The sequence below is a fragment of the Hemitrygon akajei genome, chromosome 21, assembly GCF_048418815.1.
Source record: "Hemitrygon akajei chromosome 21, sHemAka1.3, whole genome shotgun sequence".
Classification (NCBI taxonomy): domain Eukaryota; kingdom Metazoa; phylum Chordata; class Chondrichthyes; order Myliobatiformes; family Dasyatidae; genus Hemitrygon; species Hemitrygon akajei.
In genome coordinates this window covers 12,744,699-12,762,279 of record NC_133144.1, presented here as the reverse complement: position 1 = coordinate 12,762,279, position 17,581 = coordinate 12,744,699, and the positions used below count along the sequence as shown (strand labels likewise).

Here is a 17,581-nt window from a genome sequence, read left to right as displayed (position 1 = left end):
GAAGACGTTGGAGTCAATTCTTAAGGATGTGGTTTCAGGGTACTTGAAGGCATGTGATAAAATAGGCCCAAGTTAGCATAGTTTCCTTCAGGGAAAACCTTGCCTGACAAATCTGTTGGAATTCTTTTAAGAAATAAAAAGCAGAATAGTCAAGGTAGAATCAGTAGATGCTGTGTACTTGGATGTTCAGAAGGCCCTTGACAAGGTACCACATGAGGTTGCTTAACAAGTTACGAGCCCATTGTATGCAGGAAAGATACCAGCATAGATAGAGCATTGGCTGATTGACAGAAGGCAGAGAGGGAATAAAGGAAGTGGAGAGGATGTTTCATTTGGTAGGTGAGTCTAGGACCAGAGGGCACAGCCTCAGAATAGAAGGCCATCCATTTGAAACAGAGACAAGGAGGAATTTCTTTAGACAGAGGGTGGTGAACCTGTGGAATTTGATGCCACAAGTGCCTGTGGAAGCCAAATCATTGGGCAGAGGTTGATAGATTCTTGATCAGTCAGGGCATAAAATGTTTTGGGGAGTAGGGAAGAGACTGGGACTGAGAAGACGGAATGGGCTAAATGGCCTAATTCTGCAATACCACTACACATTATTCCCTAAAAACTACTGCATGATTAGTTTATGAAACAACTTTTTCAACTTTGGCAATATTCAGGATCATAGAAATTGGTTGTCCCTTTGCCTTACTCTTTGAGATTTAAGTGGCTGTATTTAACAAAAGAATAAGGACAAGTTTCTACTTCAACTACTGGATGTACAAACATGCTCTGTGAGTATGATTAAAAGATAGCATTTAAACAATGCAAGTAGTATAACAATGCTTTCCTTCAAAGACCAATACGTGTCTGCACCAATTTATCTAGGTAAAATTTATTCTTTTAATCATAATAAATGCATTACGAAAATAGCATTAAAAGGGAGCTCCAATGTTCACCTGGTGCTAATTAATGCTGAGCAAACTCTAAAGAGAACATAATCTGGTATGCAACAGCTTGCTTGACTGACAGAGGAGATGTGCAGGGCTAAGTTTTTTTACGCAGTGAATGGTAAGTGCATGGAATGGGCAATGGTGGTGGAGGCAGATACAATAGGGTCTTTTAAGAGACTTTTGGATAGGTACATGGAGCTTAGAAAAATAGAGGGCTATGGGTAACCCTAGTAATTTCTAAAGTAGGGAACATGTTCGGCACAACTTAGTGGGCCAAAGGGCCTGTATTGTGCAATAGGTTTTCTATGTTTCTAAACCAGTTTCTGCAGCCTACGTCACAAAATTTTACATGAACAACTAGTTTTACAACATCTGATACAATCTCAGTGACCCAATTAATTTGAAATAGGTGGTGATGTGTAAGGAAGAGAAAATAAAATGACAAACACCAGACCAAAGTTTGATCTCCAAATTTAAACTAGGGACTTTCAAAGTGAGCTCCTGCTCCAAATATGCTATACATATAAACTAGTTAAATTTGCCCTTTTACATTATACTGTACAGCACACAATTATAAAAGATTATCTGAAATTGGTCAAATTAATCTCAAAATCAGAATTAGCTTTAGTGGCAGTGGTTGAAATACTACCAGTATGTGTCCTGTCCCACAGATGCTCAAACACTCTTGACCATTGCTACACAACCATCAAAAACACCTACCGTACCACTGACACCCCCCCCCCCAACCCCACCCACACTTCGGTACATCAGATGACTGGGTTGTGCTCCTTCTCCCTACATACAAGATAAAGCATGAGGATCCAGTACAGAAAGTCATACAGTGATGGTCTGAGGAAATAGATGAGATTCTACATGACTTACTAAGTCAGCAGACTGGTCCATGTTCAAAGGCCTACAACTCAGTTTAGATGAGAATGTCACCAGAGTCACAGACTTTATCAGCAATTGTGTTGAGGACCAAGTACGAAAGAGGACAATCCGATGTTCCCAAAGTGGAAAACTATATCACAGAAACAGATCCTTCAGACTATCTAGGCTATGCCAAACCATTTGAACTGACCAGACACATTCACCTGCACCCAAACCATAGCCCTTCCATACCCCTCATGTTCATGTACCTATCCAAACTTCTATTAAACATTGAAATTGAAATCACATCCACCACTTGCACTGGCAGCTCATTCCACACTCTCACCACCCTGAGTGAAGTTTCCCCTCATGTTCCCGTAAACATTTCACCTTTCACCCTTAAGCCATGACCTCTAGCCATAGACATACCCAACCTCAGTGGAAAAAGTCTGCTCACATTTACCCTATCAATATCCCTTATAATTTTGTATACTTCTATCAAATCTCCCCTCAATCTTTTACGTTCTAGGGAATAAAATTCTAACCTGTTCAATTAATGCTACTGAGGTCAACAGGGTTGAGAGCTTCAAGTTCCTAAGAGTAAACCTGAACTGGCCCAGCACCTTTACTTCCTCTGGAGACTAAACAAATTTGGCATGTCCCCTTTGAGCCTCACCGATTTTTACTGATGCATTATAGAGAGCATCCTATCCAAAGTTTGGTTTGACAACCGGTCTTCCCATGACCACAAGAAACTGCAGAGAGCTATGGATACAGCTCAGCTCTTATAGAAACCAACCTTCTCTCCATGGACACTCACCACTGCCTCCAAAAATCAACAATTCCACCCACAAAAGACATATTCTCTTCTCCCCCCTTCATTAAGAAAGCCTGAAAGCACGTATCATCAGGCTCAAGGACGGCTTCTATCCTGCTATATACAAAACTACTGAATGTTCCTTTAGTACATTAAGGTAGACTCTTGACCTCACAGTCTACCTTGTTGTGACTTTGCACCTTACTGTGCACCTGCAATGCATTTTCTCTGTTCTGTAAACCTTTATTCTGCATTCAGTTGTTGTTTTACAATGTACTGATCTATATGAACAATATACAAGAGAAATTTTTCACTACACCTCAGTACATATGACAATAACGAGCCAATTTTCTAATTTGGTTGACTTTAGAATATTGGGCACAAAACTCGATCAACCAAAACTGGTAAACTGGATCTGGAAATTTCTGGATGACACCAAGACTGGGGGTGGAGTGGACAGCAAGGAAGGTTATCATGGCTTGCAAGGGGAGCTGCATCAGCTGGAAATATGGGAGTGAAAAATGGCAGATGGAATTTACTGAAAACAATGCAAGGTGTTGCACTTCAGTAGGACCAACCAGGGTAGGTCTTACATAGTGAAAGGTAGAGCACTGAGGAGTGTGGTAGAACAAAAAGATCTGGGAATACAGGTCCCTAGTTCATTGAAATTAAGTAGATAGTATCATAAAGAAAGCTTTTGGCAACATGGCCTTCACAACTCAAAGCATTGAGTACAGGAGATGGATGTTATGTTGAAGTTGTATAAGACATTGGTGAGGCCTAATTTGGAGTACTGTGTGCAGTTTTGATCACCTACCTACAGGAAAGATGTAAATAGGATTGAAAAAGTACAGAGAAAATGTATAAGGATGTTGCCAAGTCTGGAGGACCTGAGTTATAAGGAAAGATTGAATAGGTTAGGACTTTATTCCTTAGAACATAGAAGTTTGAGAGGAGATTTGATAATGGTATGCAAATTATGAGGGGTATAGATAAGGAAATGCAGCAAGACTCTTTCTACTGAGGCTGGATGGGACTACAACCCAGAGATCATGGGTTAAGGGTGAAAGGTGAAAAGTTTAAGGGAAACGTGAAGGGAAGTTTCTTCATTCAAGGGTTGGTGAGTATGGAATAAGGTGCCAGCACAAGTGATGCTTACAATCTCCATTTCAATATTTGTCAGGTTTGGATTGGTACATGGATGGTAAAGGTATGCAGGGATATGGTCCCAGTACAACTTAATGGAAGTAGGCAGTTTAAATGGTTTGGCACAGACCAGATGGGCCAAAGAGCCAGTTTCTGCACTGTACCTCTCTATCACTCTGACAAAAAGGTGTACTGTATAAATGTGTGCATTTTAAGGAAATGCAAATTTATTGTATTATTTTTAATCTTAATGTCATACTATTCTTCAATAGTTTCATTGCATCTAAATTTTATTTCCCTATAAATTAATCATTGATTTACATATTCTACTTCTTCCTAAATAAAACTGCATTTCTAAGCATTTCAACTAACTTGACATTCTTCATTTGGCTTCTCAAATACTTTCTAGGTGTTTTTCAAGATATGAAGTTATCTTGAAAAACATCTGTAGGGTATTGAGTATAAAGATAATAAAGACTTACCTTAAGTGTCTGTTCGGTAGCGTCAGGATTCATTTTAAAATGTGGACTACGTTTATCAATCTGCAACAATAAACATTTGTTAAATTTAGCTTCAATTCAAGATAAAAGTTATCAACAAATACTGTTTGATGCTTATTCACCACACGAGAGTCTCAATGGCAAGACAAGCATTTATTGGTGAACCACTACCACAAAGTTCCGTTATTTGAAAAAAATTACCATTTCACTCGAAGTCTGGAGTTGCATCTGGACTCGTTAATTAAGAATGGAATTTGATACAGATTAAATATGAATTGAAGTATGAAGTACAAGCATTTTGGCAGAAGTGATAAGGTAGGACACACACAATGAACAACAGATTTCTGCAGAGTATTGAGAAGAAAGTGAGTTTGGTTTCAGAGTTCAGTGATCTCTGAAGGTAAATATACAGGTAGATACAATGGTAATACTAGATAATGGTGATACTAGATAATTACCAAATTTAAGAGCTGGTATCCCTATATCATACATTTAGGCCACAGCTGGAAGACCACATACAGTTCTGCTGTCCGCACTATTTTATCTTAAGGAAGATACTTTGATGGAAGATTAACATCTAACCTTAATGTATTCCACTTTCAGGAGATCAGAACCTGCTGTATCTTCACAACAGATCAAATGAAGCTTCTGATTTTGGTCATCTGAGGAACACAAAGACATGACGTGTAATTTTAATGGGTTTTCATTTAAAAGATCAGTTTAAAATATTAAAGTAAGGAAAACCAGTGGAGAATTCTAAAACCAATTTATTTCTCCGAACAATTGAGAACTGCCTACAAAACATATTATTTCCAGCATCTACAAGTTAAGCACAACACATGGATTTAGGGAGTTCCACTTTTGTTGATAATCATGCACAATGGAATCAACATGGAAATTGCTGATGGCAATCTTTCCCTTAATAATTCCACAGCATTTGACCACCCATATTATACAATAAACCAAACAGATCTATCCACCATTATCAAAGTGACATGATAAATTTAGATGATACTTTTAAAAAGAGTAGAAGGGAAACCAACTGTGGCATTGAAAGGTATTAAGTTGTTAACATGGCAACCTGGGATGATCAAATTAACACGATGAATATGCGAGATCTGTGACTGGCTAAACAGAGAATTGCATTGAGGATGTTACATATCTGTGTGAAGGATAATCAGAAGCAATGACCTGACAACAGAGGTCTGGGCAAGACTGAGAGATCGGGATGCTGCCTTCAGATTGGGGGATAAGACAGCTCTCAGGTCCACAAAAGCTGCACTTTCCCACACCATCAGGAAGGCAAAACTGAATTCACAGAGAATATACTGCCATTTCTATGATACCAGAGACATGAGGTGCATGTGGCAGGACAATCATTCCCTCATGGACCACAAGTCCACCCTGCATGTCAATGACAGTGCCATTTCTCTTCCTAAGATGAATGTTTCTTGCACTTGGTTTGATGCACAGAAAAATGTGCAGGTGAGGAAGGACCCCCCCCCCCTTACTCTCCACCCCACCTACCCAAAGAGCAGACACTTTGTGTGGCCACAGCTGATTGAGCCAGAGTCAACACACATAAAGCTGTAGGGCCTGATAACGAACCTGATCATGTGCTAAGTGACTATGCAGCCAAATTAACTGAGTTCCTAACAGATATCTTCAACACCTCTCTAGAACATTGACCTCTCAGGCTTCAAGATGACCGTCATCATCCCAGTGCCCAGAGTGGGGGGGGGGGGGGGGGGGGGGGGGGGGGCAACAGTAAACTGCCTCAACGATTACTGTCTAGTGGAACTAACCTCAACAATAATGAAATGCACTGACCAGCTGGTTACGGATCATATTAAATCCCATCTTCCTGATACATTGGACCCCTTCCAGTTAGCTTATCACTGTAATCATTCAACTGATGATGTGTTAGCCTCAGCATTCCAATTCTTCCTATCCCACCTGGAAAATGGTGCCAGGATACTGTGTATCAGCTGCAACTAGATTTTTAATACAATCATCCCTCAGAAGCTGGTGGGTAAACTGTCCTTGTTGGGTCTCAACACCTGTCTCTGTAACTGGATCCTGGACTTCTTGACTGAAAGGCGAGTCAGTCCGAGTTGGCAAAAGCATCTCTAGCTCCATCATGCTGAGCACCGGCACTTCCCAGGGCAGTGTGCTCAGCCCACTGCTGATGCATGACTGCATTACTAGATCCAGTTCAAACCAAATCATAAAGTTTGCTGATGACACAACAGTGGTTGGCCTCATCAACAATGACTGCGAGATGGCGTAAAGAGAGGAGAGTGATGTGAGCATAACAACTTGAGTCTCAATGTGGACGAGACCAAAAAAAGATGACTGTGGACTTTTGAAAGGTGCAGACTGACCACTTCTCATTGCACATACACGGCTCCTTTGTAGAGAGAGATAGAAGCACCAAAGCATCAAAGATCCAGGAACCAAAAGCTTATCCCTCTGCACAATGCCTTCAACCATGCATCCATCTGACCTCCCTTTCTATTCCTCAACTCACTAGCTTGTGGCACCAAAAACCTTAAAACCTATAATGTCGAGAGATTATAGGTTTGAGCACCTGCTACTTAAATGCTGAGCTCCCTAAACTTATGCTATAGGACCTCATCCCTACCAACGTTACTCATACCAACACATGGCACGACCACCTTCCCTCTTGCATCCTTGGCCCAAACAACAGGGAGGCAACATGCAATTCAGGAGTCTCATTTGTGGTCATATAAATACTTAGCTACCCCTACCTCCCTCACAACAGAAAGCATGAAATTGGCAGTAATACAACAGTGTGCATGCCAACTGCCGTAAAAACTCAAGGAAGAATGCATGAAACCAAAATCACTTACCCAGTGCTGGTCTTTCCCTTATGTACAACAAAACCATCAAAGGTGTCACAAAAAAGAGCTGTTACTGCTGTCTTCCCTCCCCCTTCAAGTTTACAACAGACTCCTACACACCTGCCTGCCCTTAGTGCCTTTGCTACTGGTCAAGTACATTCTGTACCTGAAATGTGACCAACTCACTAAATCATAAAGACCTTCAGATATAACAGCAGAATTAGGCCATTAGAATCACAGAGTTATAGAACACTACGGCATAGAATCAGGCCCTTCAGCCCATCTAGTCCATGCTAAACTACCTCATGTCATCAACCTGCCATAGAATCATAGAACACTACAGCACAGAAACAGCCCATCAAGCCTGCTACGCCATTCAATCATGCTTTCAACCCCATTCCACTGTTTTCTCCCTAGAGGATTGTTAAACTCTTTACCAATCAAGAACCATTCAATCTCTGCGTTACGTATACCCAATGACTTGGCCTTTACAGCCTTCTGTGGCAATGAATTACACAGATCCACCACTGTCTGACTGAAGAAATTCCACCTCATCTCAGTTCTAAGATGATGACGTAAAGTGTATAAGATGATGAGAAGCATTGATCATGTGGACAGTCAGAGGCCTCTTCCCAGGGCTGAAATGGCTAACATGAGAGGGCACAGTTTTAAGGTGCTTGGAAGTAGGTACAGTGGAGATGTCAGGGGTAAGTTTTTTTTTATGCAGAGAGTGATAAGTGCATGGAATGGGTTGCCGGCGATGGTGGTAGAGTCGGATGTGATAGGGTCTTTTAAGAGACTCCTGGATAGGTACATGGATCTTAGAGAAATAGAGGGCTATGGGTAACCCTAGGTAATTTCTTAAGTACATGTTCGACACTGCATTGTGGGCCGAAGAGCCTGTATTGTGCTGTAGGTTTTGTTTCTAAAGGGACAAAGCTTTATTTTGAGACTGTACACTTGGATCTAGACTCTCCAAAACTAATGGAAACATAGTCTCCATGTCCACTCTATCTAGCCCTTTCAATATTCAGTAAGCTTCAAAATATCCTTGCTCATCCGTCTGAACATCAAATACAGGCTCAAAACCACCAAATGACCCTCATACATTAAGCCAGTCATTTCCAGGATCATTCTTGAAAATCTGCACTGAACTTCTCCAGAGCCAGGGATACAGGGCCAAAAATTGCTCACAATATTCCAAACGCAATCTCACCAATGTCCCCTAAAGACTCAGCTTTATATCATTGTTTTATAGCCTTCTTGAAATGAATGCTAGCATTGCATTTGAGTTCCTTACTACCAATTCAACCAGCAAATTAACCTTACAGGAATTCTGCACTGTTTCCCAAGCCCCCTTATGAGTTTTCACCCACTTCTCTACTAATTGAGAATATAGTCTATACCTTTATTCTTCCCTCTAAAGTGCATAACCCTCTGTCTACTATTTCTTTGCCCATGTTGCTAAGCCATCCAAGTCCTGCAGATTCTCTGCCTCCATGACAACACATGTTCCTCCACCTATCTTGGTATCATTTACAAACTTGGCCACAATGCCATCAGTTCCTGTTCATTAATGTATAAAGTGAAAATCTATAGGCCTGTGGAACTTGACTGGTCACTGGCAGCCATCTTGAAAAGGATCCTTTTATCCCCACTGTCAGTCAGTGTAGCCATGCCAGTACCCCTCGTCATCAATACCAAGAGCTCTTATCTTGTTTAGCAGACTCGCGTGTGGCACATTGCCACTGACTCCTTTGTCTAATTTTTACAGATTTGTCAAGTAAGAACTGCCCTTAATGAAACTGTACTATCTATGCATTAATGTATCTGCAAAAACATACTAGCTCCAAAATTTTCCACATCCTGGATACTCCATAACAATCCAGCTGCAACTCCATTACTCCATGCTCAGACAACAACTGCAGGCATCACTGGAGATATTGGATGTGCCCCTGATCCCCCCACATGCCACAAGAGCAAGATATGCTATGTAGGGTTCCATATCCATTATGCCAATCACTAGTATGAAGGAAAAAGAAAGAAAAGAAAGAATCCAAGGAAAACATGACTCAAGTCTACAGAAAAGCAGGTTGTGAAATGTATAAATTCTTCTTTATTCCTCAAAATTTTGTCCACTGGCAATGCTGTTCTGACACATCACTCAAAAGTCATACAAAGTCTTGCCATCTTCAGAAGTTTTCTGATGACTCTGCCATAGTTGGATGCATCAGCAAGGGAGATAAGGCTGAGTACAGGGCTACGGTGGGAAACTTTGTCACATGGTGCGAGCAGAATCATCTGCAGCTTAATGTGAAAAAGACTAAGGAGCTGGTGGTGGACCTGAGGAGGGCTAAGGCACCGGTGACCCCTGTTTCCATCCAAGGGGTCAGTGTGGACATAGTGGAGGATTACAAATACCTGGGGATACGAATTGACAATAAACTGGACTGGTCAAAGAACACTGAGGCTGTCTACAAGAAGGGTCAGAGCCGACTCTATTTCCTGAGGAGACTGAGGTCCTTTAACATCTGCCGGACGATACTGAGGATGTTCTACAAGGCTGTGGTGGCCAGTGCTATCATGTTTGCTGTTGTGTGCTGGGGCAGCAAGCTGAGGATAGCAGACACCAACATAATCAACAAACTCATTCGTAAGACCAGTGATGTTGTGGGGGTGGAAATGGACTCTCTGACGGTGGTGTCTGAAAAGAGGATGCTGTCCAAGTTGCATGCCATCTTGGACAATGACTCCCATCCACTCCATAATGTACTGGTTAGGCACAGGAGTATATTCAGCCAGAGACTCATTCCACCGAGATGTAACACTGAGCGTCATAGGAAGTCATTCCTACCTGTGGCCATCAAACTTTACAACTCCTCCCTCGGAGTGTCAGACACCCTGAGCCAATAGGCTGGTCCTGGACTTATTTCCACTTGGCATGATTAATTTACTATTATTTAATTATTTATGGTTTTATGTTGCTGTATTTCCTCACTATTCTTGGTTGGTGCAGCTGTAACGAAACCCAATTTCCCTCGGGATCAATAAAGTGTGTCTGTCTGTCTGTCAACATGACAGTCAGATTTTCCTTCCCCTTGATCTCCCACATAAAACCAGACCTCAATCTTCATTTGGAACCAATCCTTAGCAATCAATTAAGACTGAAAACAAAAAGCAGTATGAATAATTAATACCCTGTATTGACCATTTGCAAATATCTAAAGAGACAAATACTTACAAGGAACTTCACAATAATCAAAATTGATTTTTTTCAGATATGATGTGGATATTACATCAAATGTTCTAACATTCACCTCAGTACCCAACTGAGACACACTGAAAACAAGCAAGGGATCCTTTAGGCTTTCCTGCCTTGCAAGTTCGACAACAACCTGCAAGCATAAGTTAAAGGATTGTTTGTTAGTGATTATCTGAATACAAATTACTCATATTGTACATTAGATGCAGTCTTTAAATCTACCTGATAGCTCAAAGAACCTTTCCAGCAATAGATGGATATTGCAAAGTAATTTAAAATCAAGGAATTGCAAATACTGGAAATCTGTATTAAAAACAGAATGCATTGTAGATACTGAGCAGGCCTGGTAATGAATGTCTTATGAAAGAAAGGGAGCTAACTTTTCAGGACAATAATCTTCCTTCAGAACTTGAAAAGAGAGAATATAAGTGTGTTTGCCTGCAAGCTGTGTCCTGCAATTCTGCAATTGTGCATGGTAACCGACCAACTAGATGGCACTGAAAACATGAGGGTCATCTGAACAACCCTGGTCTTCACCCTGCACAGACAGGCTTTATTCCCCTCTGCATCACATCTAAACAGAAGACCACAATCTGTGTGGATTGGTAATATTATCTCCTTCTCACTGAAAAAACAACACTGGCACACTTCAGGAGTGTGTGCTTCTACTCCCTCTATACCCATGACTGTATAGCTAGGTACAGCACAAATACCATCTATAAATTTGCTGATGATACAACAATTTTTGGTAGAATCTCAAATGGAGATGAGAGGAGATACAGGAATGAGATATACCAGCTAGTTGAGAGGTGTTGCAGCAACAACTGAGTATACTCAGTGTCAGTAAGATGAAAGAGCTGATTGTGGACTTCAGGAAACCAATCCTCATAGAGGGATCAGAAGTAGAGAAAGTGAGCAATTTCAAGATCCTGGGTGTCAAGACCTCTGAGGATCTAATCCAATCCCAACATATTGATTTAGCTATAAAGAAGACAAGACAGCAGCTATATTTCACTAAGAGTGTTACCTAAAACACTCAAAAACTTCTATACATGTGCTATGGAGAACATTCTGACAGGTTGCATCACTGTCTGGTGGGGGTGCACAGGAGAGAACCTAGAGCAAGTTGTAAAATTAGTCAGCTCCATCTTGGGTACTAGCCTCAAGATGTCCAAGACATCTTCAAGGAGTGGTGCCTCAGAAAGGCGGCAACCGTTATTAAGGACCCCCTCCCCCCATTACCCAGGACATGTCCTTTTCTCATTGTTACCATCAGGAAGGAGGTACAAAAGCCTGAAGGCACACACACAGCAATTAAGGAACAGCCTCTTCCCCTCTGCCATCCGATTCCAAATTGGTCATTGAACCCATGAACACTATCTCACTTTTTTAAAAATATATTATTTCTGTTTTGTATTATTTTTAATCAATCTATTTAATATATTCTTACTGTAACAAACTTACCTTTTTTCTTTCTATGTTATCGTACAGGTCATTGTACTGCTGCTGCAAACTTAACAAATTTTACAACACATGCCAGTGATAATAAACCTGATTCTGTTTCTGTTTTCTCATTTTTCAAGTTCTGACAAAATAGCATTGACATAAAAGATTCCTTGAAAATCTTGAATATCATTGACTATATCAAATATCATTGACTTGAAAGTCTTTTCCTCATTTATGATTTGAATTTGTGAAGTTAACATGTAAAAAAATTATACAGTGGATGGTGTTAATAGAAGGCAATAAAAGAAACGACACTATGAGGGACATAATACTTGCAAAATTAACTTGGAGTTCCCATGTGATTCATTCATCACATTTGAAATTCAAGTCTAACTGCTAATCATGAATGCAACACTAATTACTCATGCACTGTATCAGTGGAGATGGGTGTAATTGTGAACATAGGTTGTCAAAGGATACAGAAGTTACTGATATTTATTTATGCAGAGAGAGTGCAGAGTAGGCACTTCTGGCCCTTCGAGCCATACCACCCAGCAACCCCAACAACCCCAACTTAACTCTAACTTAATCAAGGGACAATTTACAATGACCAATTAACCTACCAGGTACATCTTTTGACTGTAGAAGGAAACCTGAGCACCTGGGGAAAACCAATGCATTCCATAGAGAGGATATAGAGTGAATATTTACAGAGGATGCTGGAATTGAACTCCAATGCGCCCAGCTATAATAGTGTTACACTAACTGTTATGCTACCTTGGCACCCATGGATATGAGCAGAGAACTGGCAGATGGAGATACACCCAGGCAAATATGAGGTGCTGCACTCTGGGAGGTCAACTGTAATGAGAAAGAAAATGGCAAGACCCTCAACAGAATTAATGTACAGAAGGACCTTCGAGTCTAGTCCATTGTTCCTGACAGTGGTCAAGCAAATAGATAGCTGGGTTGGGACACTGAGTAAAAGAGGAAGGAAGACATGTTGCAGCTAAGTAAAACTTCCATGAAGCTACACTTAGTATTGTGTGCTATTATCCTCATTACATGAAGGATGTAGAAAAGGATGCAGAAAATGCTTACCAAGATGTTGCCTGGGTTAGAGAATATGAAATATAAGGAGAGTTGGACAAACTTGGATTGATTTCTCAGAAGCAGCAGAGGCTGAGGGGAAACCTAACAGAAGTTATAAGATTATGAGAGGCATACATGAGAGCTGAAAGGATTCAAGAATCTTTCTTTCAGGACAGAAATGTCAGATACTAGAGAACATGCATGTAGGTTTGAAGCTGCTCGGGGCATGTTTATTTTTACAGATTCTGCTGGGTCCCTAGAATGCATTGCCAGGAATAGTGATGGAAACAGAAATGATAGTGGCACTTAATGGGGCTGTTAGATAGACATTGATAACCATAAGACAAAGGAGCATTTGGCCCATCGAGTCTGCTCCGTCATTAGATCATGGGTGATTTATTTTTCCTCTCAATCCCATTCCCCTGCTTCTCCCTGTAACCTTTTGACGCCCTGACTAATCAAGAACTTCTAAACGTCTGCTCTAAATATACTCAAAGACTTGGCCTTCACAATCATCAATTACAATGAACTCCAGATCCACCAACCTCTGCTAAAGAGATTCCTTCTCATCACATGAATATGCAGGGCATGGGGGGTGTGGGTATGGATCATGTGCAGGCAGAAGAGATTTGGTCCAATTCAGCATTGTGTTCAGCGCAGATATCGTAGGCCAAAAAGCTGCTACTGTGATCTAGTGTTATGTTTTGTGAACTGTCAGCCTAAGCCACATGTTTTATTGTCACCTCACGCAGACTAACACCCACAAATGAAATTCATGAAATCATCACATACACTGAATCTATGCTTTCAGCTGTCCACCTTGACAGGCTTTTGACAAAAGACCATTACAATTTGCTAAATTACATACTCAAGCATGGTCAACTTCATTACAATATCTACAATCTTTATTTCTGACCTATAAGCTGGGAACAAGAAGGAAGATTAACATAGAGAAATCAAGAAGCTGCAAATAAGGTGAAATGGGTTTAGTGTAAACTAGACAACTGGGTGACCCATTGGGGCACCCTTTGAGATAAAGGTAGTGCAGTCTGATGTGATGTGCTTCGGAAATTAAAGAAGAAAAACGCAGTTTATTAAAGAATAAACACACGTAGCAAGACAAGTATAGCTCCTCCTCGTTTAACGAAGGACACTTTTGATAACAACATTTCTGGTTGATCTGCCACCCTTCAAGAATACTCTAACATTTTCATTTCTTTTTCCCCAGTTTAAAGCCACATACAGCTGACCATGCTGGAATACCAGTTTCTCCAGATAAATCAACACATTCTCCTTGGTTTGGCCTTGCATCTCATGTACAGTCATAGCAAAGCATGACTGTATCGGGAACTGGCTCCACTGAAGAGGGACATCCCCTTCTGATAATGACAATATCATTATTGAACGCACCAAAATTTATCATTGCTACGATGAGATTGTCATGCAGTTCTTCAACCATCATTCGCTTTCCACTGCAAAGCCTTGGTGGATCCAAATTCCTCATTGAAATGATGGGAGATTCCCTCTTCAATTCCAGTTTATGTGGCGGCAAACCAGAGAATTCGACCGAATCAAGGAATTCTGTTGGAAAAAGACTGGCGTTAGCTCCTTCACTTACGGCATTGAAGGAACAGCATTCTTTCATGATTCCAGGGAAGCATCTAATGCATGTGAAGTTTATTTTTCACTGAGAGAAACCAAGATAGAATTCCTCGAGAACAGTTCTACAGGATTGTCGAATATCGGGTAGTTGAAATCAATCCATTCTTCCATAGTTTTTGCTGGCAGAATCATATCTTCAGGTAATTCAAATTCATCGTTTTCATTTTTCTCGATCTTGTCTTCTCCAACATCCAATAAGAACTCAGAATATCGTCCTTCTCCCTCAATCGCATGTTTCTCTTCAATTGAAACTTGATGAAGCTTCTCCATAAGTAGGACTTTTTTATGAATGAATTCTCCACATCAGCATCATTTCCACGTTTCACAATTGGTAGAAGCTGACAGAAATCGCCACAGCAAATGGTTAAAATACCCCCAAAGGCCTCATTCTTGCTGCATACATCAAGAAGACTCCAGTCCATGGCTTCGAAGCTCTCCCTCCTAATCATAGGGCACTCATCCCAGACAATAAGCTTCGCATTTTGGAGTAAATTTGGCAGTATTGGTGTTTTTAATCAATGTTACAAAGGGCATCTTCATTGACTTTGAGGGCTATTTTGAATCTTGAATGCGCTGTCCTACCACCAGGCATCAATGTTGCTGCAATTCCTGATGATGCTACAGCAATATCAATACCTCCATCTCCCCTAACTTTAGCAAAGATCAAGTTGATGATAAATATCTTGCCCGTTCCTCTTGGTGCATCAATGAAAATCACTGAAGAGAGATTCCTTTCCAAGCAGTCGCATTGATATTCATATACTTCTCTTTGCTCATTATTCAATAGGGGCTCCTTCTGTGAAACAAATTCATGCTGTTCATCTCTGTTGTATTGCAGTTCACGCAATAATTCCAGATTGCCAGCACTTTGAGTAACTGCACCATTTTTTGGTGTTGGCAAGTGATATTCTTCAAGTGTTTTGTCCAAGTTCTCAAGTTTCTCTTGGAAACACAGAAGAGCTTGTTCATGATGCCTCTCATTGATCATGATATTAGGATCATTGATAGTTCTCCTCTCCATTTGTAAGAAATCTTCAGACATTGCATTCTTGAACCGGTTCCATAATTGCTGTGGATTGTTGATTTCAGTGTTTGTTAGCAAGACAACAAACACATCTCTCATTGCTCTGGGCAATGTTGCTCTATCTGCTTCTTCCATAGTTTGCTGCCAATGATCGTCAGCTTGCAACAATCCTCTCTCTCTGCAGACGTCTTTGAATGATGGAAGGATATCTCCATCATGTGTTTTCAATGATTCAAAAGATACTGGTCCCTTCATGTGATGAAGAAGTCTCAAACAGTAGAGGTCACCACTTCGTGGAGAAACTGTATACACTCAACCCAGACCATTTGCTTCAAAAATCCCGGAGTACTCCTCCACTCTTTTCCCCATTCTCCTTCTTTCCCATCCCAAGTGTAGAATCTGGGAATACCTGCATAGTACATGGTTCTTGCAAATGGATCGCGAGTGCAAAGATCATGAAGTGGTTCTTGCCATATCATTATTCAGTTGCACAGCAGCATTATCTCAAAAGAATACCTGATGCTGTTGGGGAAGGTGCACTTGAAGGCGAACAATGGCTGGTTCCCTCTAGTGAATTGGAAATCCAAGTATTGATCCGGCAGCTTCAGAGGGCCCGATATATCTGCCTGTCAAATACTGTGTGATTTCGTCTTCTCTATTCACTGCAAAAATTGCCCGATCACTCAAAGGTGAGGCTGGCCATGCACATGATTTCAATGATGGCAGATCGGCTCTCGGGTCAAGGAAGGGCAGTTGATTTTGGCAAATGAACAATTTTATACTAATTTATAACCCTGTATTTTGCCTGCATTCTGTAAGTTAGCGCATTTTAAGTCGATTTAGCCAAAAGTAGTGCTGCTGTAATGCACCATTTGCGCTAATTGGAGGTCACAGACAGACAGAGCATGAGAGTCTTAGTATTGTATAGATGGGCACAAAGATTGGCATGAATATGGCAGTCCAAAGTACCCTTTGGTGGACAAGTCTTATAACAAGACAATCCAAACTTCTGAAATAGAAACCATTCACCAAGATCAATCCATCAATTTAGCATAAAAATCTAATTTTAAAACAAAGGGAGTTATAGAGAACTCAAGTCAATAAGAAACATTCAGAAAATGACTTATACCTCCTTAACCTCAAACTTCAGCTGGAGATCTGTGAGCTCCTCATTTGGAGTTTCATGATCTTCTTTCTGATTTTCTGAAAGCACTGCATCACCAGCTGCCACAGCAACGTTCATTGGCAGGTCAACTTCTTCCACTGCATCACAGAACTCTTCTCCAGATTCAAGTGAACCTAAGAATTACCAAGATAATAAGTAAAAGCCAACAGAATACTACAAATGCAACAAAGAGACTTGACTGACAACAAACAAAATACATCAGTAATACTGCTTCTAGGACTTGACAGAAATACATATTATTGAACGCTCTAAATATGGAATCAGTAAAGTAGCCACCAGACCTATTGCTTCACTCCAACCAATATGAATGTGTTCTTACTTCAAAATCCAGCATGGCAAGAAAACAATTAATATTTATTTCTTCTATTCACTTGACATACAGCCATTGTGCAAGACAATTAAGAAATATTACAATCACTTTCTCTGCAGAGATACTTAGTACACAAAAAAAAAAGTTTTGCTTTATTCTGGGCTAAACTGTGTTGACTGATGGCACTGGTTCCAAGGAAAACTTCTGCTATCAACCATTCTTGCCTCAGCTTGCTCCCTCTGCTGCTGAACTCACTGTTGAACTGAGCGAACAGCAATGGCTTACTGATCAGACGATGGGGGATCTGACAGAGTGGATGTTGAGATATTTTCACTTATGGCAGAGTCATGAACAAGCAGGCATAGCTGCAAAACGTTATTTAAAACCAAGATGCATAGATACTTCTTTACTGAGAGGTTAAAGAATCTATGGAATTTTCAGCAATTGGGGGTGATGGAGGCTAT

General features: G+C 40.7%; 1 protein-coding gene across 1 annotated transcript in view; it reads right to left on the bottom strand.

Moving 5' to 3' along the window:
• Positions 1 to 17,581, bottom strand: part of vps13c (vacuolar protein sorting 13 homolog C) — a 389,552-nt gene that overhangs the window by 247,691 nt on the left and 124,280 nt on the right. The window contains 4 exon segments of the mRNA XM_073024838.1: positions 4,254 to 4,313; positions 4,854 to 4,933; positions 10,377 to 10,530; positions 16,751 to 16,920. Of these exon segments, the coding sequence (XP_072880939.1) occupies positions 4,254 to 4,313; positions 4,854 to 4,933; positions 10,377 to 10,530; positions 16,751 to 16,920 (464 nt within the window).